Source organism: Mustela nivalis (assembly GCF_964662115.1).
Source record: "Mustela nivalis genome assembly, chromosome: 18".
Classification (NCBI taxonomy): domain Eukaryota; kingdom Metazoa; phylum Chordata; class Mammalia; order Carnivora; family Mustelidae; genus Mustela; species Mustela nivalis.
This window is the reverse complement of record NC_139037.1, coordinates 56,366,902-56,392,513: the sequence shown is the minus strand read 5'-3', so window position 1 is coordinate 56,392,513 and position 25,612 is coordinate 56,366,902. Positions and strand designations below refer to the sequence as shown.

Genomic DNA, 25,612 nt, shown 5'->3' with positions numbered 1-25,612 from the left:
GGTGTGGGGCTTGATCCCATGACCCTGAGATCATGACCTGAGCCAAAATCAAGAGTCGGTCGCTTAAACCAAATGAGCTACCCAGGAGCCCCAAATGGTGGCCTTTTGAGTGTAATTTTCCAGGCTATATGCTTTGGTTTCTCTCACTGATTTCCGCACGTTAGTCATCACCGGGAGGAAGAGTGGACTTGAATTCTGGTTACTGTTTAGCTCCTCTGTGCCAGGCTAGGTGCTAAGCATTGCAGTGTTTGGAAGTAGATACTATTCCCATTTTCAATTTGCAGGTGGCCACACATCTAACAAATGATGAAGTTCAGAGATTCAAACCCAGATCTGCCTGACTCCAAGACCTATACCAAGGAAGGCTCTGAATCCTCTTAAGGTCATAAACTTTAAGAATCTGAGTGAGGTGCTTCACTCCAGAAAATTGTAGCTACGAGGCTATGCTCTCATATTAGTTCGGACTTAGGCAGCTGAGAGAAAACCAACTTTGCCCAAGAAGGTATTTTCTTGTGTTACTGGGACATGAGGGTCGGAGTGGACCAAGCCAAGCTTCTTCCCTCTCTCTTCCACTTCTCTCCTTGTAGTTGCTCAGTGGTTGTCCTGGCACATCCTTCCCTGTGTCCAAGGGCAGGCTTTTCTCTAGGCTAAATTTCTAGGAAAGATTCAGGTTCATGAGCTACTACGGACAGCTCCAGGTTTATACGTCATCCCTGTGACCACAGTAGGTACCAGAAGGGCTTTTCTGTCCTGGCAACCTAGTGTAAGTTCCAGAGAAAGACCATGATTGGCCCCCTGTGGGTCATGTTTCCACTTCTCGCACCAATCACTGGTTGAAGGAGGAGGAGTTGGGGAACATGATTAGCCAGGCCTTTGTCGCTTGCCCAATCAGGGGTTTCCTGACTTCAAGACCAGCAGAGCTGGGTGGAATCCAGGAAGGGCTGCTGTTCACAGGGTAGGGGAGCCAGTGGGTACTGTTACCAGAAAAGGAAGGGATGTGCCAGGCAAGCAAGGACGGAGGATAATCTGACACTTGCAAAATTGTGCACTCGATTTCAAAGCGTTCCTAGGCGTCCTGAAGCTCAGAGACCCCAGAAACCCTTGCCTTACTCTTTCCTTTGTGCCACACCCCTCTTGTGTTACTGTCTCATGGCAAGGTTCTGCTGTTGATTGTCCCTGTGACCCGCCTTCTTCAGGTTTCAGGTCAAACATCTCTGAGCATCCTTTTCTAGATTACCAAGCACGGTCAGGCAGCTCCTGTGGGTTCCCACAGTCCCATCACAGGATTGTCTGTCTCTTGCCTGTGACCACGACCACATAAGAAGGCTCAGGGTGGCCTAGTCCAGTGCCTACAAAACAGCAGGCTTTCAGGAAATGTTTCTAAAAACGAATGAGTGGCTTCTCTCCTCCAGGTGTTCCGGACCTGAAAACCCAGGATGGACTGGCATCTGTCCCAGAAATCACTGCTGGAGTCGTGAGGGGCCCTGGGTATCACCAGCTTGAGCCAGTCCCTGAGCACCTTTGTCATTGCCCGTGGTCATCCTGGACCATCAATGAGGAGGGAGATTGTCTCTTTGAAGAGGGAGTGGTTCTCTCCTTGCGACTTTAGGACAGAGCTGTGATAACCACAGCATGCCTCCTCCCAGAACGAAGGAGGGCGGGGATCACAGAGGCCGACTCTGGGATCCCAGCGAGGAGGAGGCCCTCGAGAAATGGGACTGGAATTGTCCAGAGACACGACGCATTTTCGAGGATGCCTTTTTCCGTGACGAGGATTATATACGTCAGGGTTCGGAGGAGTGCCAGAAGTTCTGGGCCTTCTTTGAACGCTTGCAGAGATTCCAGAATCTCAAGGCCACCAGTAAGGGGGAGAAAGCCCCAGCGCGTCCCCAGCACAGCATCCCAGCCCTGGCTGACCTACCTCGCACTTACGACCCACGCTACCGCATCAACCTCTCGATTCTGGGCCCCGACACCCGGGACTCCCGGGGGCTAGCCAGGCAGCCCCCGGAGAGAGTGGCCGAGTTCCGCCGAGCCCTGCTGCACTACCTGGACTTCGGCCAGAAGCAGGCGTTCAGCCGGTTGGCCAAACTGCAGCGTGAGCGGGCGGCGCTTCCCATCGCCCAGTACGGGAACCGCGTCCTGCAGACGCTGAAGGAGCACCAGGTGGTGGTCGTGGCCGGGGACACGGGCTGTGGCAAGTCCACCCAGGTGCCCCAGTACCTGCTGGCCGCTGGCTTCAGTCATGTGGCATGCACCCAGCCCCGGCGGATCGCCTGCATCTCCCTGGCCAAGCGTGTCAGCTTCGAGAGCCTTAGTCAGTACGGCTCACAGGTGAGTGGGCCACGTCGGCTTTCTGGGTTTCCCAGCACAACCTCGAGCCTAGGTTGTTGCCCTTATCATAGTACCAGTGAAGGTTACCAGACCACTTACCTTTTCACTTAGCAAGGATTCTTCTAGAGCTCGATCTGCAGATTAGCCCCAGTGTGGTTCCAGTGCGTTACCCATAACCCTTTCTTAAAATTTTATTTTTGAGAGCGTGGGAGTGTGGAGAGCAGGAGAGAGACTCTCAAGCAGGCTGCACGCAGAGACTGAAGTGGGGCGTGATCCTGAGATCATGACCTGAGCCAAATCAAGAATGGGACACTTAACCAACTGAGCCACCCAGGTGCCCCCCACCTCCCATGTAACTTCTTTTTTTTTTTTTTTTTTAAAGATTTTATTTTTTTATTTGAGAGAGAGAGAGATTACAAGTAGGCAGAGAGGCAGGCAGGCGGTCGGGGGAAGCAGGCTCCCCACTGAGCAGAGAGCCCGATGCGGGACTTGATCCTAGGACCCTGAGATCATGACCTGAGCCGAAGGCAGAGGCTTAACCCCCGAACCACCCAGGCGCCCCTCATGTAATATTTTTAACAGCAAAAAATTGGAAATGTCCCAGGGATCATTTGGTTTTTAGCAGCCGTAAGAAAGAGAGTGAGGATACTTCTTTACTAATGGTTTCAAGGGTTCGAATCCAGGCTCTACCACTTATGAATCGTTATTGAAATTCTAATACCCTAAACAGAAGAATGTGCGTATCTTATGTAGCTCAGTGAATTTTCACAAATTGAGTTCATTTATGTAAACACTCCAGAAACCCTCTGTCTCCCCCACACCCTGCCCCAGTTACTGCCCTGAGCCCCCAAGAGTGGTCACTGTTCTGAGTGATACATTATCGTCTTACGTCATGATAACTGAGTTAAAGAGGAAATCCCACAGATCAACTTTGACTCTTTTATTTACTTTTTATAAGTGGAATCAAAACGTGTGTTCTCTTTGGTGCCCGGCCTCTGGCGCTCGGTACCAATCTTGTGAGTCTTGTCTGCGGTAGAGCATGTGGGTGCACAGTTCTCTGTCGCTGCTGTTCAGTGTCCCCTGTGAAGACACCACAAGGTATCCGTCCCTTCCGCTATTGACAGGAACTTGGGGCATTTCCAGTTTCCGGCTCTTATGTGCGGGTGCTGCGGTCAGCATTCTAGCACATGCCATTAGGTGTTTGTCGGTACATATTTCTATCGGGGATGTAGCCAGGAAGGTGCCCGCCAGCTCATCAGATCTGCAGGGACGTCTGGCTACAGCAGATGCTGCCAAAATGCTTTGCGAAGTGGCCGCACCCATCCACACTCCCAGCTGGCCCTGTTACAGTTACTCTTTCTTGTTCTGGCTTTTCTGGGTGGGTGGGTCGCAGTAGCACGTTTTCATTTGCATTAGTCTGACAACTGAGGGTTGAACGCGTTTGTTGGCCAACTGGAAATCCTTTTTCCCAAGTGTCTGTTCAGGTCTTTTTCCTGGTTTGTCTTTTGTGTTGTCTTTTTTTTCTTGACATTTGGGGTTTAAAGATGAGCGAAATAGGTCCTTTGTAGGATTTCTGTATGGCAGATGTTGTCTCTGTGAGCTGTCTTCCATTTTCTTTTTTAAAGATTTTATTTATTTATTTGACAGACGGAGATCACAAGCAGGCAGAGAAGCAGGCAGAGAAAGGAGGAAGCAGGCTCCCTGCTGAGCAGAGAGCCCGATTCGGGGCTCGATCCCAGGACCCTAGGATCATGACCTGAGCCGAAGGCAGAGGCTTTAACCCACTGAGCCACCCAGGTGCCCCTGTCTTCCATTTTCTAAAGGCTTCTTTTGATGACAGTGTTTCTTTATTTAAGTATGTTCCAGTCTGTCATTTTTCTTTCTGTGGTTGGCACTCTGGGTTCTGTTTAAGGAGTATCTCCCTACCTTGACATAAATGCATCCTGTGTTTTTTCCTAAAAATATTTACCTTTCAAATTATAATTTGTCGGGGCGTCTGGGTGGCTCAGTGGGTTAAAAGCCTTGGTTCAGGTTGTGATCCCAGGGTCCTGGGATCGAGCCCCGTATCGGGCTCTCTGCTCCGCAGGGAGACTGCTTCCCTTCCTCTCTCTCTGCCTGCCTCTCTGCCTACCTGTGACCTCTATTAAATAAATAAAATCTTTACAAAAAAAATTATAATTTGTCAGGAATTGATGTGTGTGTGACGTGAAGTAGGGGTTAAGATCATTTTCTCACAGGGCGCCTGGGTAGCGCAGCTGGTCAAGTAGCTTGACTCTTCTTGGTTTCGGCTCAGGTCACGATCCCACGGTTGTGGGATCGAATTCCATCTGGGGCTGCTTGGGATTCTCTCTCTCCTTCTCCCTTTGCCCCTCCCCACTGTGCTTTCTGTCTCTCTCAAATCAATAACATTTTTAAAAAAGAGATCATTTCCTCCCAGTACCACTTTTGAACTGTGTTTTGCCTTGGATGAGTGACTTCAGTTTCCCCATCGGTGAGGTGAGAGTAGTGGTTCTTTTCACGGTGGCTGTGAGGATGAAATTAGCGGGGGGGCGCCCATTTCAGTGGTTAGAGTAGGGACTCAAAGAAAGGTGGACTATCTCCATGATCATTAATTAGCATAGACACCAGGCTCTGTGCCAGACACTTTATGTGCATGAACACGTCCCATTCTCCCAGCATTTAATATTTTATTTATTTATTTATTTAACAGAGTGAGAGAAAGACAGAGACAGAGAGAGATCACAAGCAGGCAGAGAGGCAGGCAGAGAGAGGGAAGCAGGCTCCCCGCTGAGCAGAGAGTCCGATGCGGGGCTCGATCCCAGGACCGTGGAATCATGACCCGAGCTGAAGGCAGAGGTTTAACCCATTGAGCCACCCAGGCGCCCCTTCTCCCAGCATTTAGGGGTGAAAATGTCTCTGGGGGTATGGAAGTGCTCGCCCAGAGTCAGCAGCACTAAGCGGCAGAGATGGGGTCCACACCTGTTGTACTCCCGAGTCTGAGGGGGCCGGGGAGTGGGGGCGTTTGCTTGAATGTTCAGTGTGGGCGGGTGAGGGCTGGCGCTGAGGTCCAGGCGCCTCCCCTGACCCCCACCCCCTCCCCATCTCAGGTTGGCTACCAGATCCGCTTTGAGAGCACGCGGACAGCGGCCACCAAGATCGTGTTCCTGACAGTGGGGCTGCTCCTGCGGCAGATCCAGCGGGAGCCCAGCCTGCCCCAGTACCAGGTCCTCATAGTGGATGAAGTCCATGAACGTCACCTCCACAACGACTTCCTCCTGGGTGTCCTCCGGCGCCTGCTGCCCCAGCGGCCGGACCTTAAGGTCATCCTCATGTCAGCCACCATCAACATCTCACTCTTCTCCAGCTACTTCGGCAATGCCCCGGTGGTACAGGTGCCTGGGAGGCTGTTCCCCATCACGGTCAGTGCTGCCCCCACGTCCTCCAGTCCTCCCACCCGCTCTCTGGCCAGCCCGGACCTGTCCCTTCCCTCCGGCTCAGATTCCCATCTTTCCGTGAAAGGCGGTCTCGCTCGCCCTCTCTCTTTTAAAGCTGCTGTTTTCTGAGCGTGTACATTCTGCCGGGCAGGTGCTCAGTGCCCCGGGGAGGAGACCCAGCCTTGGAAAGCTACGAGTTTATATTCCTCTTATGTAACAGTCCTGCCGGTCCAGGCCAGTGTGCAGCTCTGTTGCATGTGGTCCTTCAGGGACTTGGGCTCTTCTTTTCTCCTGTCTCAGGGGGTGGGGCTGCTCAGTCTCCACACTCTTGACCTTTTGGATAATTCTTCTTCTGTGGGGACTGCCCTGCCTGTTGTAGGCTGTTCAGCAGCCTCCCTGGCTTCTCCTCCCAGCTGCCAGCAGCGTTCTCCTCCCCCAGGAGTGATGGCCCAGGACGTCTCCTGATGTTACCAAATGCCCCTGGGGGTGCCCCCCACCCTGGCCCAGCACCACTGTCCTAGGGAGCTGACCAGGTCTGTCTGGTCAAAGCTTTCAGGAAGAGGGAGAGAGCCCCAGTCCAGGAAAAGGCCCTTTTGTCTTTAAGTTGGACATGACCTTGCAGCTGTCTCATTCTCTCTGCATCCCACCCCACTTCGAGGTGAGGGGGCTGGAAGGTACTCTCTCTTGCTAGGGGATGGCGTGCCCAGGAAGGAAGGGGCTGGGTCTCTGGGGCCACTGTGGGTCTCCCACTCCACTCGACACACTGTCTTCCCCCCACAACCTCACCCTGTCCCCACAGCGGTCCTGCCCAGGCCTGACTCCACATACTCCTTGACCTCCCTTCCCAGGTCTTCAGGTTCTCTGGAAACTTTTGCCCTGAACTTTGCTCCCTTCGGTCAGGCCTCTTTGCTGTGGCTAGCATGGTGGTTTTGTCAGAAAGCAGAGTGAATACTCATGGGGGCCCCACCACAGCCGTGGGCGCCCTGTGCCAGGGATTTTCACCCCTGGAGGTAAGATAGAGGCTGGAAGGCATGGAGCAGCAGAGTGGGGCCTGGAATCCTGCTCGCAGGCACTACCTGGGCCCACAGCCTCTCTCTGCTCTTTCGGATCCCCTTTTGCACCCCTTTCCGTATGTGTCCACCCTCCCACTCTGGGTGGCACTCGTGGACCCCTCCCACGTGGCTTCCCAGTGGCCCTCCATGCCGGTCTGCCCCCGCTCTCAGTTCTCTCTGTGTTTTGAAAGCCACTCCTTCCTCTTGCAGCGGGAGTTGGTAGGAGCCCCGGAGTTCCCAGCACCAGGAACCGCACCGGTCGGTCCCTGTGGTTTTGGGTTCCAAATACCCATCCTTCTGTCTTCCAGGCAGCCGTAAAAAAAATACAAAGGGGGGAGCATGCTGTCTGAGAAGTGATTTTTCTAGGCTTTTGGTCCTGGCCCCACCCTTTAAAATTCTGTGCTGAAGGTCCCCTCCTAACCTGAGAGAGAGCATGTGTCGTGCGTGGAGCTCGGCCAGTTTTCACGCATCAATACCTGTATGTGGCCAGTGGCCAGATGCGAAACTCACACGTCCCCAGGAGCCTTCTGGTTACTCTGATATGCTGTCCTTTTAGAACCTTCTCCTCTCATTAACCTGCTTGATGGGCCTGCGCCATCTCCCTGCACTGTCTGCCACACACCACCCCCCTGACGCCCCCGCCTCAGGTGACAGGCGCGCCCCTGTCATCTCCCCGCAGGTCGTGTACCAGCCACAGGAGGCCGAGCCACCAGCGTCCAAGTCTGAGAAGCTGGACCCCCGGCCTTTCCTCAGGGTGCTGGAGGCCATTGACAACAAGTACCCTCCCGAGGAGCGGGGCGATGTCCTCGTCTTCCTCAGTGGCATGGCGGAGATCAGCTCGGTCCTGGAGGCCGCCCAGGCGTACGCCGGCCGCACCCAGCGCTGGGTGGTGCTGCCGCTGCACAGCGCCCTCTCTGTGGCCGACCAGGACAAGGTACCACGCATGGCCTGTGCGACCAGGCCAGGTGGGGTGGGCAGGGAGGAGGGGGCTGTGGGCGGTCGAGGAAGTATTGCCAAGGTGAGCTTCGTGGTGAGCAGGGGGCATGAGTGGAGCTTTGTGGGACAAGGAGGGCTTGGAGTAGCCAAGGGAGGGAGGGCGTCAGGGTGTGAGTACGGGAGTCCTCGAGCTCTGGTGTGGAGGTGGGAGTCTGCGAGCCAGGGGTGGGGAAGGGTCAAGAGGCTGCCCTGCCGGAACAGGAGGGGCTGGCAGAGAGGCCTTTGGGTCATCCTGGTAGTTGTCTGTTGCCTTGTAATGGAGCCCCCAAACCTGGCAGCTGGCGAATGCATACTGTTCTCTTTTCCCATGGCTCCTACAGGTTGGGAATTTGCGAGAGGCTTGGAGGGGTGGGGGCGTGCCTCTGGCCCAGGCTGTCTTGGGGGGGTGCAGCTGAGAGGTCGGCTGGGGCTGCTTCCATCTGAAGGCTGGCCTGGGGCCAGAGGGCCTTCCTATAAGATGGCTCATTCTGTGGTAGGCTGTTGGCCGGGGCCTCAGTTTCCCTCCGTGTGGGCTGTTTGAGTGCCATCCCAGCTTGGTGGCTGGCTCTCTCCAAGAGAACCAAGCAGAAGCCACAACATCTTTCACGGCCTGGCCTTGGACAACCCAGCCGTCATGTCTGCAGGGTCCCGTTAGCTGACCTGGGCTGCTCTGATCAGGGGGAAGATACTGGGTGAGGGTGTGGATCCCAGGAGGCGGGCTGCATCGAGGCCTTTGTGGAGGGTGACCACTGCAGTCCCCTGGGGAGGAGACCCTTCAGGTCACCCTCAGTCATTGATTGAAAAGACCACCTCCTCAGTGCTTCCCCTCACGCCAAGGGAGCTCTTTGGGACACGCTGGGAGCCAAGATATGGTCTTTCCCCTCAAGTAGCTGCCGGTCTGTGGAGGGAGATGGCAAGCCATGATAATTTACAAATGGAAAAGAAAAGTTCTGGAAATGGGAGAGCAGAGCACAGTTGTGGTGGATTCAGGGAGGGCTTCCTGGAGGAAGAAACTTCAAAACTGAGACCCTAGAAAGCCCCAGCCTAGGAAGGGGGCAGGGAGAAGGGTGTCTTGGCTAATGTGTGTGGAGCCGGCCGGAGCGGGCAGCTGTGTGTGCGCCTTGCCTTGTTGAGACCTTCCAGCAGCCCTGTCTGCCAGGGTCCGCTGTTACCCAGGACAGACACAGACACAGTGGGTCAGGCACTTGTGTGAGCTCACATAAGTAGTTGAGCCAGGCTTTGGAATATGGTAGTTTGGCACCAGAGCCCACGCTGTTAACCAGAGGTTACCAACTTCCTGTAAAGGGCCAGGGAGCACAAAGTCGTAGGTTTGTTCTTTTGTTTATTTGAGAGAGAGAGACACAGAGCGTAAGCAGGGGGGAGGGGCAGAAGGAGGGGGAGAAGCAGTCTCCCCGCTCAGAGGGGGACCTGATGTAGGGCTTGATCCTAGGACCTCAAGATCATGACCTGAACTAAAGTCAGAAACTAAACCAGCTGGGTCACTCAGGTGGCCCCAGAGTTGTGGGTTTTGTGAGCCATTTCACATCTAGCACAACTATTCCATTCACAGTAGGAAGGCAGGTGCAGACCGACACAGGTGAGGCTGTGCTGGGTTAAAACTTGATTCACAAAAACAGACAGGAGACTGGATCTGGCCCCCAGGCCTAGTTGCAGACCCTCCACTCTTGTCCACTGTGTTGGTCTCCTGGGCCCAAGAGAAGAGCTTGTGCAAAGGGCCTGCAGTGAGAGAAAGGTGGGGTCCCTGGGAGACCACCTGCAGGGCGTCTGGGGTCTGTGATGGGGAAGGCAGGCTGGGTGCTAGTGAGAGGTGGGCAGACCTAGGCTGCGTGGCCTCGAAGACCCATTGTGGTGCTTGGGCTTTGTCCCGAGTGCTCCTGGAGGCACAGGAGGGTTCTAGCAAGGTGGGGAGTGGCGCTTGTTTGTCCTTTAGCAGATCCCTCTGCTGTGTGTGATCATGGGTGGGAGGCCAGAGGCCAGGAAGGAGGCTGGGGCAGGACCTGGGCTGGAAGGGAGGGCCTGGACCAGGACAGGGCTGTGGGTTTGGGGAGAATGGAATGAATTTTGGAAACATTCAAAACATGCAGGTGTGGCTGGAGTGGGGAGGGGCAGGGGAGTCAGGACAGCCCAGGTTTGTAGCGCATGTGTGTGATGAGCCATCTCCGAGATGGGAACTCGAGGAGGAGGAAAGCGTTCAGTGAGAGGCGCTAAGACTATTCAAGATACTGTAGGTGAGTGTGAAATGCCTGTGGGCCATCCAGGACACGTCAGGGAGGCCACTGGACATGGGTCAGCAAGGAGTCCGTTAGTCCCGGATGTCACCTCCTCCCTACACCCCCCCCCCAGGTATTCGATGTGGCACCCCCTGGAGTTCGGAAATGCATCCTCTCCACCAACATCGCTGAGACTTCTGTCACCATTGATGGGATCCGCTTTGTTGTCGATTCTGGTAAGGACTGCTCCCTGCCACCCCTCAGTTGCTAGAGAGAAGTGTGGGGTCTGGAGATGTGTAAATGCAGTGGGGGACTCCAGACCAAAGCAGAGAGTAGGTGGTTTTTAGGGCTGTAGAGCAGCGCTAGCATCTTGTCAGACATTCCAAACTTGCTCCTGCCTCAGGGCCTTTGCACTTACTGGTGTTCCTGCCAAGAGCCGTCTTTTTCCAGATATCCACAAGGCTCACCCCCTCATCTCATTTCAGGGCCTGCATAAACGTGTCACCATCAGAGAGGCTCAGCTTGTCCGCTTTGGTGATTTCCCCTTCCTCTTCCCGCTGTAGCTTCCCTTACGAGACCCATTGTTCCTCAGAGTATGGGCCTTATATTTTATATCTGTTGGTCTATTTCTTTTCTGTCTTCCCAGCTAGACGGTTCTCTGGGAAGTCAGTGTAGCGTAGCGGTTGAGAGACGCTGGGGCCAGCCTGGCTGTGTGAGCGAGGTGGCGTCCCTGAGACTGTGTGTGTCTGTTCGCTCATTTGTAAAGCAACAGTAATAGCAGAGCCTCCCTCGGGCTGGAAGGCTTCAGTGAGTGAATACATTCCCCTGGGTATTTTGGGTGGTACCCCGCACAGAGAGAGCCCTCGGTGTTAGCAGTGACCTTACCGAATCTGGGGATCGCCGTGATAAAACATCCCATAATTTTACGCACCATCGAAATTTTTAAATGCTGGCCATGAAATATGGATTTGTCATTGCTTCTGAGGTGCGTCCCATTTTCAGAGGCAATGAAAGTGGCCAGAGCTGGTCTTAGCGTTGATGACCTCTGTTCTGTTCAGCCCCATGAGGCTGGGGACAGTGTTTACAGCTGAGCCCCATACAGAGCCTGGCATACAGCAGGTGCCTAATAAGAATGGTTAGATAACCTGGCTTCTGAATATGCAAATCTGAGACCTGTGAATGAAGAGCAAAAGGCTGAGTCAAGATGTCAGGGTCAGGGCCGTGTTACTGGGATAGAGGAGGCAGCGGAGGCAGCAGGGGCGGAGGCGGCAGGGGCTGAGCCCGAGGTGGGGGCCCTGCGGCTACTGCACCGGCCGTTCTTTCCCTGCGCAGGGAAGGTGAAGGAGATGGGCTACGACCCGCAGGCCAAGCTGCACCGGCTGCAGGAGTTCTGGATCAGTCAGGCCAGTGCTGAGCAGCGCAAGGGCCGGGCCGGCCGCACAGGTCCCGGCGTCTGCTTCCGGCTCTATGCTGAGTCTGACTACGACGCCTTTGCCCCCTATCCCGTCCCGGAGATTCGGAGGGTAGCGCTGGACGCGCTGGTGCTGCAGGTGAGGCCTCCAGCGGGACCCTCTGTGCCATGCAGGTGGGCGGGGCAGGGGAGCGCTGTGCTTCCAAACGTCCGCTCTCCTGGCAAGGGCAGGGTTGTCCCTGGGTCCCCAGGCTTGGGCCCCCATTGGAATGCTTTCAGCGGTGACAGCCAGTCCACCCCAAAGCGGCTCTTGAAACTGGGACTTCTCGGGACAGTCTGGTCCTGGCTCCCAGGCAGCTTTGCTGCGGTTGGGCTGCAGGGCCGCGTGGGCCCCCTCACGGAGTGGCCGACACACAGACCTTAGTCCTCAGGGTGCTGGGCAGTTTCTTTCATGGGGGGACCCAGGCCCCTTCCTGGTGCAGCCTGCGGAGGAGCATGGAGGGCGTGAGGGCCAGGGCCCCCACACTCACCCTGCCCCATTAGCGCTCACTCCAGGGCTCACCCCTCCCCATGGAGAGCGTGGCCCTGGGCTCTGCCTGGGCAGAGGATGGCCAAGGCGGGTGGGGAGGGGCTTTCCACAACAGCAGCCTCCTCTGGGGTGGGCGGAGTGGCTCGGGGCACAAACCAGCCCCCTGCCCGCAGGTGGTGCACCCCAAGGGTTTCTGTCAGATTTTGTTTTTTCAAAAATGCCACTTGGGATCCTCTGTGCATTCCTGACCCGTGCGGCCTGCCCGATCTGGACGATGGGCCATTTTAGGTGAGGCACGGTCTGCAGACAGGGTAGCAGAAGGCTTGGTTATTGAACTGGGTCGGTGATGTCCTCTAGGGCTCAGGCTTGTTCTAGCCTTTTAAAAAAAATTTGACAGCAGAGATCACAAGTAGGCAGAGAGGCAGGCAGAGAGAGAGAGAGGAGGAAGCAGGCTCCCTGCCGAGCAAGGAGCTCGATGCGGGACTCCCAGGACCCTGGGATCATGACCTGAGCCGAAGGCAGAGCTCAACCTACTGAGCCACCCAGGTGCCCCTTGTTCTAGCCTTTTCTGTCTTCCATCCGTCATCAGCTCTGCCAAGCGTAGCAGTGGAGGCAGTGACGGTGCGCTTATCTCACATTCCCTGTGGGCCGGGCGCCCTTCTTGGTGTTGTGGGTCTAGAACTGTTTGGATCCCCACAAATACTAGGGGGCAGGTAGTCTTATTCCAATTTCTGGATAAGGAACCAGTTGCACAGAGAGGTGATTTAAGTTGCCACAGGTGTCCCAGCAGGTTTCTGTCTGAGGCTGTCGGGCTTCAATGCTGGCCCGTACGTGCCACCTGGCTCAGCAGCCATGGCGTCACCACCTCCCTCGCTACCATCCAGAGGCAGACGAAACTGCCACCCCTCAAGGCCTCATTTTTAAGGCCCCGGGAACCTTTCCCTGAAGGCCCCTGGCCGATCTCCCACCCCGGCTCGTCAGCAGCACTAGGTCACTGGTGTCTCCTGGTTGACTTGGAACTGCCTGGGGCCGTGGCCTTGGCTGAGTAGCTCAGAGAGGGGACCTCCGGCCGCAGCCACTCACTGGAATCACCTCGAGAGCTGAAATAAAAAAAATCTGGCCTTTGCCCCACACCCAGAGCTTCTAACGTAAAGGTTTTTTCATGAGCACAGGGCATCCTTCTGGGTGGCAGGGAGGGAGGCCGGCCCGCCTCAAACTACCGAGCCAAAGAGAGGATTTCACAAGGCTGTGCATCCATTGTGTGGGGTGGTCTGGCTTAGGAATGGCTAAGGACTTCTGCTGCTGTCCTTGGTCTGGGAGAAGAGGTGCTGGACAGACAGCCAGTGGCCCCTCTCCCCTGCCTCTGTACAGTGGCCTTGACATTGGGAGATTTAAGGTAGCATGAGTTTGTGATCTGTGAGCCCCCGGCCAGTGCTGCACAGTAGCTCCCGTGTCCCCCATTCCTGGGGGGCTCAATTGTCATTCCAGATGAAAAGCATGAGCATGGGGGACCCGCGAACCTTCCCTTTCATTGAGCCTCCGCCACCAGCCAGCCTCGAAACGGCCATCCTCTACCTCCGGGACCAGGGGGCCCTGGACAGCTCCGAGTCCCTTACCCCCATCGGATCCCTGCTGGCTCAGCTGCCTGTGGATGTCGTGATTGGTGAGGACGTCCTCCAGGGTGATCACCCAGGGCGCTGGGAGTGGCCGTGGGGACCATTCATGCCCTGCGTGACTCGTAGGCCGGCCTGTACTTTCTCTGGGCCCTGTCTGATCACTCATAAGTTCCCTGTGCCAGACCGTTCTTTCTGGGCACTGGGGTGTGGGAGTAAACCAACAGGCCCCTGTCTCCTCCGCACACCCTGTTCCCAGCTCCGCCCTGCTGGCCCCTCCTTGGTGTCGTAAGGATGTCAACACAGCCCGCTTCTTCCTCCTGCTCATCCTTGAGTCATCCCAGGCCCTTCTGAGAAGCTCACTGACTGACATGTGTCCTGCTCTGATTCTCGTGACTCGTGACGAGCTGGATGCTCTGTGGCCTGCCAATATTCCCGGGCGAGCAGGACTCGCTGTGGCACTGTTGGCCAGGCGTGATGCTCCACAGAACCATCCGGCCGTGTTCCCATCATTCACGTCCCCTCAGGGCACCAGCCGGAGCTTCAGGGGGCACAGGAGACTGGGAACCACCGACCCCAAGGGCCTCTCATGGTTATGAAGACGGTTCTGTTTGCTTTAGAAGGACACAGGGCTAGAGCCAGGGGAATCTGATCCGAAGTGAAAAAGAACGTTCTGTGGGCCTTCGCTGTGTGTCAGTGAAAGGCTTTGTGTGCCTTGTATCATTTCACTCTCATCTGGTGACGGAAGGGCATTTGGTCACCCCTTCTGTATAGGTGAGAAAGTTGAAGCTTGGCCAGGGACAAGGACCTGCACCCCAGGGTCCGGAGCAGGTGGGCAACAGGCCCTGGGCTGGACCTGGTGTGACAGGGGAGTGACTCACTGCAGCCTCTGAGGGTCACGTCGTGGGCAGAGCTGGGAGGCACCCGCAGCCGGGCGGACACTGTCTGTCCCCAAGCCTCACAGGGCAGGCGGCACAGCTGACTCAGTGCCAGGAGGTTCCAGGCCCAGATGGCTCAGTCCTGCCTCCCCTGTGCCAGGTGGGGCGCCGGATGCTTCCCCGGTGAAGCCCGGTTCGTTCTCCCGGCAGCCAGATGCGGCTGTTGGCTCATTTCACTGACGGGGAAACAGAGGCGCAGGAAGAGGGAGGGACTTGCCCAGAGGACAGAGCTAGAGAGCCCTGGGACAGCCTCATTTTCTTGCCATGTTTTATTTTATAAGGTTAGATGTGTAACAGGAACTTTCCAGAGAGGCGGCCAAAGGGACTGGTAAGGATGAGTCAGAAATGTGTTACGCAGGTTGCTGACTACAGGACAGACAGGCGAGGGCCTGGGGGTCCAGACCAGGGACCTGCTGCTTTGATGTCTCCCTGTCTTCCCTTCTCCTGCTCCTCCCTTCCCCACCTCCATCGGCCCCTGCGTCCGCCGCCTCCACCTTGTATGCAAAGTGCAGGAGAGGACCTGTCCAGAGGCACAGGAGTCTGTGGTGTGTCAGGCAGGCCAGGCTGTCAGGGCTCCAGTGGAGTTTCCTTATAGAGGAAGGGGGGCGTGCGGGGAAGGAGAGCCAAGCCAGGAGGGGGCGCCGGATATAGAGCAGGGAGCCAGGCAGGCAGGGCAATGCTGGGACCAGCCCTCCGACCGTGCCCACCTGGTGCCTCAGGGGGCAAGATTGTGGTCACCCCCCAACCTACAGATGGGAAACTGAGGCTTTGCCCAAGCTTGCATGCCTGGGAGGCAGAGTGTGGGCTCGATTCTGTCATTGTGGCTCCCAGGGCCCTTTGTGGATAAGGTGGAAGGGGTGGGGGGCCGGCTGGGAGTGGGAGGGCGGGGAGGGCGGCGGTCCCAGTCACCAAGAGGCTCAGCTCAGCATCTCCCTGACCTGCCAGGGAAGATGCTGATCCTGGGCTGCATGTTCCACCTGGCGGAGCCCGTGCTCACCATCGCGGCTGCCCTCAGCGTCCAGTCACCCTTCACCCGCAGTGCCCAGAGCCACCCGGAGTGTGCGGCGGCACGGCGGCCCCTGGAGAGTGACCACGGGGACCCCTTCACGCTCTTCAACGTCTTCAACGCCTGGGTGCAGGTGAGGCCAGCAGTAGGGCTCCTGTCTGTGACATTGCTAGTGGGACGAGAAGAGGCCCACTACCCCGGCGAGGACCCTGAGCCCTCTGCGGACTAGAAGGCCCCTGTCTCCCAACATCTGCTTCCATGGCCATGGGACCAGCAGGTGCTGGGGCCCAGTGTCGAGGGGAGGGGAGTGTTTCCAAAGCACTGAGTAAGACCACTGCCGCCCAGAGGAAGGGCCAACGCTCCTAGGATGGCACTTAGTATCCAGCACATGCTCTGGCCAGGCAGTCCCAGGGACCTGGTGGTGACTGACTGAAGGCCCTCGGCCCTGCCCTCCAGGGTCACACAGTCCTGTGCAGGGAGGCAGACCTGTCCCTGGGCTGTGACCTCCCAGAATGGGCTGTGATGGCAGTCCAAGGGGCTGGGTGTGCCCAGAGGGGATGTCTGACCCAGTGTAGTCTGGAAGGCTTCCTGTAGGAGGAAGCAGTGACACCGAGACTTGGGAGAAGAAGGAGAACACATGTGTTCCTGCCTCCTTTTCCAGGGACTGCTGTTTGGGCCCATTCTGGGGGCGGCTGGGGGTGTCTGGGTGCTGGGTCAGCCCCTACACCCTTCTCTAACCGACCAGGCCCTGACCCCCCGGCGTCCGGTCCCCCACCCAGGTGAAATCTGAGCGGAGCAGAAACTCACGCAAGTGGTGCCGCCGCCGGGGTGTAGAGGAGCACCGGCTGTACGAGATGGCCAACCTGCGGCGCCAGTTCAAGGTGAGGCTCAGGACCGGTGAGGGGGCCAGGTGGGGGTGGGAGAGCTAGTGCGGGGGCACCCCCCTTTCTTTCTCTGATGGAGCAGTCGGTGTCCCACCCTATACCCACCTCCACAGCCATTAGACACTCAGATGTGGGGTGGCCTGGGTGAGTCATGGGTGGAAATCCAGGAGGGCTTTCTGGAGAAGTGGACAGGGTCAATGGTCACATGCTATATCCTCACAAAGAACCTTGCCATCTGGAGCAGGGTGCTGAGCTCTGGGAGGCAGCAGGGGGCAGCAGCTGGCACACCAGATCTGAGCGGATGTCCCAGTGGCAAGTCCCAGCTCTGTCATTTGCTAGCAGTGCGGCCCTGGGCAAGTTCCTGCACGGCCCTGGGCCTTGGCCTCTGTGCCATCCTGTGAGGATTAAATGAGTTAATAGATGAGAGGCACTTGGGTGGCTCAGTGGGTTAAGCCTCTGCCTTCCACTCGGGTCATGATCTCAGGGTCCTGGGATTGAGCCCCACATCGGGCTCTCTGCTCAGCGGGGAGCCTGCCTCCCCTCCTCTCTGCCTGCTTGTGATCTCTCTGTCAAATAAATAAATAAAATCTAAAAAAAAAGTTAATAGACGAAAGTGCCTTTAGAACAGGGTAAGTCCCCAGTGGCATGGCTGTCCGTGGTTGTGCATGGCCACACTGGGGCCCAGAGGGGGCGGTCACCCGACCATGGCCTATTGTGCGATTTTAGGAGATGCCCCCCATCCCCACCCCCGTCGGGGACCGCAGATGCTCGGACTGTTCTCGGCATCTCCAGCTTTCCAGGGCCTTGCTTTGGCTTTGGTTGGCTTGCAGAGTCCGAGAGGGTGGTGAAAGGCCGGGGCTCCTCTCTCTGTGTCGCACACGATATCCCAAGTCCTCTGAAATGGAGGGGCCGGCGAGTGGCAGGCCCAGGACCGGAGCCCCAGACTCAGCCTGCCCTGTGTCCCTCACCCGGGCTCCGCCTATCCCCAGGAGCTGTTGGAGGACCACGGGCTGCTGGCCCGGGCACAGCCCGCGACACCAGGCGACAGTTCGCGCCGGCTGCAGGAGCGCCGGGAGCGCAGGGAGCTGTACCGTCTGAAACGCCAGCATGAGGAGGGCGGGGGGCGGCGGCGCAAGGTGCTGCGGCTGCAGGAGGGTGTGGACGGCGGCTCCAGCGACGAGGACCGGGGGGCTGGTGATGGCGTGGACATCCAGGTGGGTGCCGGGGGTCGGGGGGCACAGACAGGACCTGACCCCCGTACTCTGTGGCTCCCTGGGGTCCTAGTGGCAGCCCCTCGGGTACCGGGCTGGCCCCCCAGGAACCTGCCTTACCCCCCCCCTTCCTCTCGCAGGATGTGAAGTTTCAGCTGCGGCACAGCCTGGATCAGCTACAGGCAGCCACCAGCTCGGCCCAAGACCTGACACGGGACCAGATGGCACTGCTCAAGCTGGTGCTGGGCCGGGGCCTCTACCCTCAGCTCGCCGTCCCGGACCCGTTCAACAGCAGCCGCAAGGACTCGGACCAGGTGGGCCTCCTCTGGCGCTTTGCCCCTCGGCATACCTTCTTGGCCGTGCTCGGTGCTAAGGACACAGGAACAGTCCTGGCCCTGCCCTCATGGGGCTCCAGTGCACCGGGGCAGGGGTGGGGGTGTCAGGGAAGGCTTCCTGGAGGAGGGGACTCCTGAGCAGAGACGTGGCTGGGGAATCTGGCCGAGAGAGTGGAGGAAAAGGATTGTGGGCAGCGGAGGAGTAGGTCTGAGGGCCTCTGTCACTTGGCATCTGCCTCTGCAGATCTTCCACACGCAGTCCAAGCAGGGGACCGTGCTGCACCCCACCTGCATCTTTGCCAACAGCCCGGAGGTACTGCACACGCAGGAGCAGGCGGCCAGGGGTGGCGAAGCCAGCCGAGGTACTGGGAGTCTAGGCAGGGAGAGAAAATCCCCTTGGGAGGGGAGTGAGGGGTGGGGGGACAATAACGTCAGGGGACCCCTCACCATCGGGGCTTGCCTCCTGGCTCCCGCCCATACTTTGCTGACATGGGACCTGTCAGCTGGGACCCGGGACCCGGCTGGTGTCGGGGTGTTGGGGTCCCAAGAGCCAGACCTCTTGGGGACTCACTCCCACGCTGAGCCCCATCCTCCCCATGGTGACTAGTGAGGCGCTGTGGCCACACCCCAGGCCAGAGCTTTTAGCAAGTAGAGAGGACCTGTCCCAGGGGCTCTATGAGCGCCCGAGCTTGGTCCTGCCCCAGGGCGCCCCTCCTGGCCGCTGGGGCCTGGAACGCAGCATCTAAGCGCTGGGCCAGGCAGGGGCCTGGTCAGGGTGCCCTCTGTGTGAGTTCTGGGACAGCTGCTCTCTGTCCTTGTTTATAAACAAAGTAACCACGGTAAAATGTGAACATTAACTCCAAAAGGTAAGGTTTGTAATTTTATTTTATTTTTTTTAAGATTTTGACAGAGATTACAAGTAGGCAGAGAGGCAGGCAGAGAGAGGAAGGGAAGCAGGCTTCCTGCTGAGCAGAGAGCCCGATTCGGGGCTTGATCCCAGGACCCTGGGATCATGACCTGAGCCGAAGGCAGAGGCTTTAACCCACTGAGCCACCCAGGTGCCCCTGAGGTTTATAATTTTAAAAACAGTGAGGGTAGAATTTGAAACCTTCCCCTCAAATCTTTTAACAGCTGTAAATTTCTAGACAGTCTGCTCTCTTCTTGTTACATTGTTTTCCTCCTTTATTTTTTCATTTTGAAAAGTCCCAGACCCCTTCCTGGGGAAGAATGGGACGAGCCCGCGGTAGCCTCGCCCAGCTTCCTGCCACCTTGTGTCTTCTGTCACCTTACGTTTTGCTTCTTTTTGCTGGGATCTGGTCCCAGGCCTGTCGCTGAGAAGCGTAAAACAAGGTCTGGTGTTTTCGCTGCTGTGATGCCTGGTGAAATCAGCAGTATTTCCTACCGCATGGAAATGGCCCTGGGGGGACAGACCAGCGGGGGCTGCTGTGGGCAGGAGATCGGGTGGCGGGGGGGCGCCCTGAGCCGCCATCCGGACCATTGCAGATGACAAGGACAAGGTGAGCAGCAAGCACCAGCTCCTCATCTTCGTCTCGCTGCTGGAGACCAACAAGCCCTACCTGGTGAACTGTGTCCGCGTCCCTGCTCTGCAGGTGTGTCCCAGCTGCCACGCAGCCTGACCATGTCCCTGGGGCAGGAGGCCAGGCTGGGCGGAAGAGCCGCCTTCCCCCCCTTGCTGCTGTCTCTGCCTTCGAGTATTCATCCAGTAAGCGCTTGGCTGAGCACCTGCTGGGTGCCGGGGATTGGCCTAGGCACCAACAGCCCAGCAGGCAGTAAGATCAGCCCTGGTCCCTGCTGGCGCAGGGGTCACATGCAGCTGGGGAGGATGGCAGTAATGACAGACATGCTAGCGGGTTAGGAGGACTTGGGGAAAATGAAAAGAATAGGGTAAAGGGGTTAGGGTGGGGTGAGGGTAGGGAACAGGCTGTAATAGGAAGGCGATCAGTGTGGGCCTCACTGAGAAGGTGCAGTGGAACGAAGGAAGGAGCCACCAGGATACTTAGGGAGAAGAGTGTCTTGGAACAGCAAGTGCAAAGGCCCTGAGGCACATGCATGCCCACTGTGCCCAGGGAACAGCTGGACCAGAGGTAGTGAAGGGGAAAGTGGCTGGAGCTAGGGTCAGAGAGAGGAGGTCCGAGAGGCTGGGGCGTCTCCCCATCTCCTGGGAGGGTTTGAGTAGGGTTGGAACAGGGTCTGATGCAGGGCAGTATCAGGACCCCAGCGAGGAGGCGACTGTAGTTGTCCTGGCAGGAGAGGGTGGGGGCCGGGGCCACGTGTGGGCTGTGGATAGGTTGGTGTGTATGTCTATAGCCAAGAAGGGAGAGTCCTGCCAGCGTTAGCTGCCCCGCCTCCTGAGTTCTGCACACCACCCTGCCCGCCGAGGCCCGCCCTCCCTTCCCGCTCTACAGAGGAGCGAGGCTAGGGGGGAAGCATAAATAGTGACTGTTCACATGGGAGGGACCCTGTCTGAGGCGACTTTGACAGAGGCATCTGCGAGGTCACCGCCACTGGCGAGACTGGATGAGGACCCGGACTTCCTAGAATGTAGTGCAGTTTACGCTTTGACTTTGGTTGGTCTGTTTGTCCAAGTACAGTGTCCGTGCTTGGGGGGGCAGGGACGCTCGCTTGCAGCCAAGGCGGGAAGGGGCCTGGCACGTGGGGGGGTGTGGTGGGGGGTGCGGGTGAACGGACAAGTGGGGGGAATGAGGGGTGGACAGGGTCTCTCGAAGCTGGTGTCCTGCCCCGCACCCCACCCCACCGTCTGCCTCTCGTCCCCTCCCTTCCAGTCCCTCCTGCTCTTCAGCCGGTCCCTAGACACCAATGGCGACTGCTCACGCGTGGTGGCTGACGGCTGGCTGGAGCTCCAGCTTGCGGACAGTGAGAGCGCGCTCCGGCTTCTGGCAGCTTCTGTGCGGCTCCGGACCCAATGGGAAAGCATCCTGGACCGGCACTTGGCCCATCAGGCCCAGAGGCAGCGGCCAGAGGTGGACGAAGGGGAGGACGCGGTGGCTCCGGGGGACCGCAGGGAGGTGGCAGACCTGAGCCGGGACCTGCTGCGGTTCGTGGCATCTGAGGTCCGTGCTGCCTGCATGGCTGTGCCCACATTCAGAGGCCGGAAGGCCTGTCTTCCCCCTCCTTCCCTGGTCATGCTTTGGGGTTTGCATTTGACCCCAGGCACCCAGCGGCAGAGGCCAAGCCATTAGCCCCTGCGGGACTCCTTCCCCCAACCCGCGCAGTTCTGTGTGCATTTATTGAGCACCACTGCACATGCTGTGTGAGGTGCTCTCATGAGGGGTGAAGGGTGTGCAGGCCAGAGAGGGAAGCTGTAAGAAGCAGTCTGTTCACAGAGGGCGCAGGGAAGAACTGGGCGGGGCAGGTGTGAGGTCCGTTCCCCACCTCGTAAGTGGGCAGCTGGGAATTGCTCCCAGGTCTGCATGCAGATGGAGTAGAGAGAAGGGTGTGCACCAGGGTGGTTTCCCAGAGCTGCAGGCCCGGGGAACCAGGGCAGGGGGGATGGACCAGCGTGCTGGGTGATGGTGGGTTGGGTTGTTGTCCCACAGGTGACCGGGAGCAGAAAAGGGGCACCGGCATGGATGCTAGACCAGCCTCTTATAGCCAGTGGCTGAGACCGTGCTGTGACCGATTTGAGCAGTTGGCCCTGTCCTGGGTCCAATTTCAGGCATAGCTGGATCCAGGTGCCCTAACAATGTTTCCTTGAGTCTGTCTCTCTTTCCTTCCCCAGGTTCCCTACAGCCTCCGGCGGCTCACAGGGCTGGAAGTCCAGAACCTATATGTGGGACCCCAGACCATCACCGCTGCCCCCAGTCTCCCGGGTCTCTTTGGCAGCTCTACCCTCTCCCCCCACCCCACCAAAGGGGGCTACGCAGTCGCTGACTTTCTCACCTACAACTGCCTTGCGGTAAGCATGGACCCCACCTCGGCCCATCACCCCACCCCTGACCCTAAACGGAGGGAGTCCCGGCCTCCCCGCGACCAGCCACATCCCAGCTTAGGGCAGGAGGTGGTTTTGGCGTGGGGCCCGTCAGCCCCGAGGGGTGCTAGCACAGGTCGCAGGCAAGGGTTGGTGAGTGGGGCAGGGGGCTACATCCTGATGCAGACTTCCTGCCCCAGAGTGACACGGACCTGTACAGTGACTGTCTCCGCACCTTTTGGACCTGCCCCCACTGCGGCCTGCACCTGCCCCTGACGCCCTTGGAGCGCATCGCCCACGAAAACACGTGCTCCGAGGCCCCGCAGGACGGCCCGCCAGGTAGGGACGTGGGGGAGGCCGGGGCAGCTGTGTCCACCCGCACCTCCTTTACTGCGAGGCTGGGCCTTCATCCGCTCCCCGTCTGGGGACTGAGGACCCTCAGCCCTCTGGCTCTAGTTGGTGCCACATCGGGTTTTGTCACAGAGACCGGGAACCAGGGACGGGAGGGCCCAGAACATTGCCTCTTTCTCATTCTTTTGTGTCTGTCTCTCTGGGCTCCATGTGAGGCTGACTCTGTCTGCCTAGGTTTCTGTCTGTTGCTGTGTCTCTTGTTCTTTTCTCTGTCCGGCTGCTGTCTTTGGCTCAGCCACCCTGTCCCTTTGTCACCCAGGGGATGCCACAGCAGGCAGACCCCACCACAGCAGCCGGGGCTGGTCTGGGAGGTGGCAGTGGGACCCCACGGTCCCCGTGCCAGGATGTGCTCTTCCTCATTCTCTGTGTCCCAGGGGGTGACAGAGACAGACACGACGAGACACACAGAGTAGAGACTTGCCTGTGTGTGTGTGTGTGTGTGTGTGTTAATCAAGGAAGGCTTCCCTGAGGAGGTGGAACCAGAGGCCCCAGAGACTGGGAGTTGGCCTGAGTCCTCTGGGTGCCTGGGACTTGGAGGGTGGGGTGGGAACACGCAGGAGTGACTCCCACCCCCGACAGCCTACTTGTCTTGTAGGGGCAGAGGAAGCCGCCCCCGAACCCGTCCAGAAGACGTCTGCCCTGCAGAGGCCCTACCACTGCGAGGCCTGCCAGAAGGACTTTCTGTTCACGCCCACAGAGGTGCTGCGCCACAGGAGGCAGCACGTGTGAGTGGGGCCAGGAGCCCCACCTGCCACCCTGTCACCCCCACGAGGCTCCGGGACTCCTGCCCGAACTGCAGCCTGGGCTCAGTGCTCTGGTTGGGCTGGCCTGGCACGGAGAGGAGTGTGAACATGCGAATAAAGTCTCCTAGGTGGCCTCTGCCCTTCGAGCCTCCGGCTGCCCCTCATTGGTCCTCCCCCGCCCAGGCTCTCGTCCCATCTGCTGATCCAAGGCGCCCGGGGCCCATGGGGACAGCGGGGCCTTCAGCTCCCAGGCAGAGGACCCTGATCCCCCCCCCCCCCCCACGCAAGTCTGTCCTCACAGGCCCTGCTTTTCCTCAGATGGGGGAGACCTGCGTGTTGTCCGTCCGCACGATCCGCTTCGAGAATGGGGCAGGGGGTTGGGATGGGCCCACGTCTGCCGCGGTGCCCAGGGCCCTTCCCGCTGTGGGTCTGCAGCAGGTCTCACTCGCCCCTCCTTCCCCACACAGCCGCATGCCTAAGAACCGGAGGGAGACGCCGTGAACCTTGATGCTGGCAAATTCCACGGCTCAGGTGAAAGAGAAAAGCGAAAGATGCAGGCGACCAATGCTCGCTGCAGAGGAGGGAGGGAGAGCTGTGGCGGGAGCGTGGTCCCCGCGGGACCGGAGCAGCAGGAAAGGCTCCCGCCGACCCCAGTCGGGGGTCTACAGAAAGGACAGCAAGTGCGTCATGGCCTGGGGGGCCTTGTTCTAGGAACAGCGTTGGCTTAAGTGGGATTCTAATATTAAAACCTGAGCGCATCAGACAATTGCAACACCCCATGGCCCTGGGGAGACCCTCAGCCTCTCTGCTGTGCTCTGCCCTTTCTCTCTCTGACCAATGAGCACAGCCCCACCCTCTGTCTGCCTCAGAGGCTTCATTTGCATCTAGAAATCCAGGAAAGCTCTCGAATTTTGTTTCCCTGAGTAGGAGAGCGACTCATGGTTTTGTTGGGGCCGGGATCAGAGCCTAAATGAAGCCACTGCAGGGGTATTAAACAGGAAGGGGGTTAAAAGAGGGATGGGGGCGCCGACGGCAGCCTGGGAGGCTGGAGCTGTGGGCTCCGGTCAGGCCCTCAGGAGTGACCCCCAGGACGACAGGACCCTGAGGCCACTGCCGCCGGGAGCGCTGGGTGCAAACACGCCAGGCCCCAGCCGTGACCCTGGGTGTCTTCTGCCTCCTTGTGTCTCTGGATGGGGTCTGCCTGCTGGCACCTGCTCCGCAGCCAGAGTCTGGCTCTGCTGCCAGAGGCGGGGGGGTCAGGCGGGCCCACCCGGCGCCCCCGCCATGGGCAACACAGGAGGAAGCCGAGGAGGTGCAGGACCACGACAGAAGGAGGAAGAACCCCCTGCAATCCACCTGCGGGGGCAGAGCCTCCAGTCTCCTCCTTCGCGCACGTGTTTCCAGACAGCTACAAACTGGTCAACGTCCTGCGGTGCCCTTGGCCCCTTGAACGGTTCTGGGAGACAGATCCTAAGTGTTTCCCCCGCTTGTTGCACTTTACTCTGAAAGCGGACTCTTCACGAATGGCGGAGCAATGGCCCGAGTGTAGACACCCCACTCGTGAATACCTGTGTCCTTCCCTTGCGTGTCTGGACTGTTTGTTAATTCCCAAACAGCGCAATAGTGGACACCTTTGTTTGCATCAGGGGCTCTCTGTCTGCTTCTGAATTCCTCCTTTTAAAAAGGCTCTCCCCATTATGGATAATTCAGGAAGACTGGAAATAGAAGGGGAAAGAATCCCCCAGAATCCCTCCCCACCTGAGAGACCCTGGGCACCAGGGGCTTTGGATCCTGTCAGCTTCTTTGTACAAAGCATCTACGGTGCCTCTCCCCCAGCTTCCGGCTGCTTCCTTAGGGCCTTCCCGAGAGAGCAATTAGTGGGTCAAAAGGTAAGAGCGTCCTCCCCATTCCGTTTCACCACCGCATCTCACTTTGCTGCTTTCTTTTGGCTTTGTTTTTGGTGGCTTTACTCAACATTTTGAAGTTTTTTATGGTGGTCAAATCTCTCTCCTGTTATGATCCCTGAAAATGCCTTCCCTGATCCAAGGCATTAAAAATAGAGAAATAAGGGGGCGCCTGGGTGGCTCAGTGGGTTAAGCATCGGCCTTCGGCTCAGGTCATGATCTCAGGGTCCTGGGATCAAGCTCCACGTGGGGAATCTCTGCTCAGTGGGGAGCCTGCTTCCCTTCCTCTCTCTCTGCCTGCTTCTCTGCTTACTTGTGATCTCTGTCAAATAAATAAATAAAAGCTTTAAAAAAAATAAGAAAAAAAGAATAGGGAAATAACCAGTTTATGGGAGAAAATAATTCAGAGCTGCTCCCACACACTGCTCAGCCACGTCTCCTTAGAACATTACGTCTTGTCAGGACTGTTCCTGACAAGTCCTTTTTTTCATGTTAAAACATAAATGAATGCTTTTCCTCTTTTTCATGTTAAAACATAAAGGAATGTCTCACTGGCAAGAAACAGTTTTTATTTGTGTGTGCGCATGCGCACTGGCAGGGAGGTGCTAAAATGGAAGCTATCCAGCATCTGCCAAAAAGATCCAAGCAGCCC

General features: G+C 57.8%; 1 protein-coding gene across 9 annotated transcripts in view; it reads left to right on the top strand.

Moving 5' to 3' along the window:
* Positions 1 to 25,327, top strand: part of DHX34 (DExH-box helicase 34) — a 28,188-nt gene extending 2,861 nt beyond the window's left edge. For 2 of the 9 annotated variants that reach the window (XM_082710548.1, XM_082710549.1), the window contains 17 exons: positions 1,413 to 2,334; positions 5,442 to 5,753; positions 7,500 to 7,754; positions 10,160 to 10,262; positions 11,359 to 11,576; positions 13,455 to 13,629; positions 15,463 to 15,656; positions 16,303 to 16,404; positions 17,397 to 17,621; positions 17,759 to 17,932; positions 18,198 to 18,315; positions 19,457 to 19,563; positions 20,758 to 21,045; positions 21,714 to 21,890; positions 22,103 to 22,241; positions 22,909 to 23,038; positions 23,524 to 25,327. In XM_082710548.1, coding sequence (XP_082566674.1) covers positions 1,633 to 2,334; positions 5,442 to 5,753; positions 7,500 to 7,754; positions 10,160 to 10,262; positions 11,359 to 11,576; positions 13,455 to 13,629; positions 15,463 to 15,656; positions 16,303 to 16,404; positions 17,397 to 17,621; positions 17,759 to 17,932; positions 18,198 to 18,315; positions 19,457 to 19,563; positions 20,758 to 21,045; positions 21,714 to 21,890; positions 22,103 to 22,241; positions 22,909 to 23,038; positions 23,524 to 23,557 — 3,453 coding nt within the window. In that variant the 5' untranslated portion in view covers positions 1,413 to 1,632 and the 3' untranslated portion in view covers positions 23,558 to 25,327. Of the gene's footprint in view, positions 1 to 284; positions 383 to 1,412; positions 2,335 to 5,441; positions 5,754 to 7,499; positions 7,755 to 10,159; positions 10,263 to 11,358; positions 11,577 to 13,454; positions 13,630 to 15,462; positions 15,657 to 16,302; positions 16,405 to 17,396; positions 17,622 to 17,758; positions 17,933 to 18,197; positions 18,316 to 19,456; positions 19,564 to 20,757; positions 21,046 to 21,713; positions 21,891 to 22,102; positions 22,242 to 22,908; positions 23,197 to 23,523 lie in introns of those variants that run through there. The other 7 variants (XM_082710555.1, XM_082710556.1, XM_082710552.1 and 4 more) reach the window with 5 other exon arrangements.
* Positions 25,328 to 25,612: the final 285 nt, after the last annotated feature.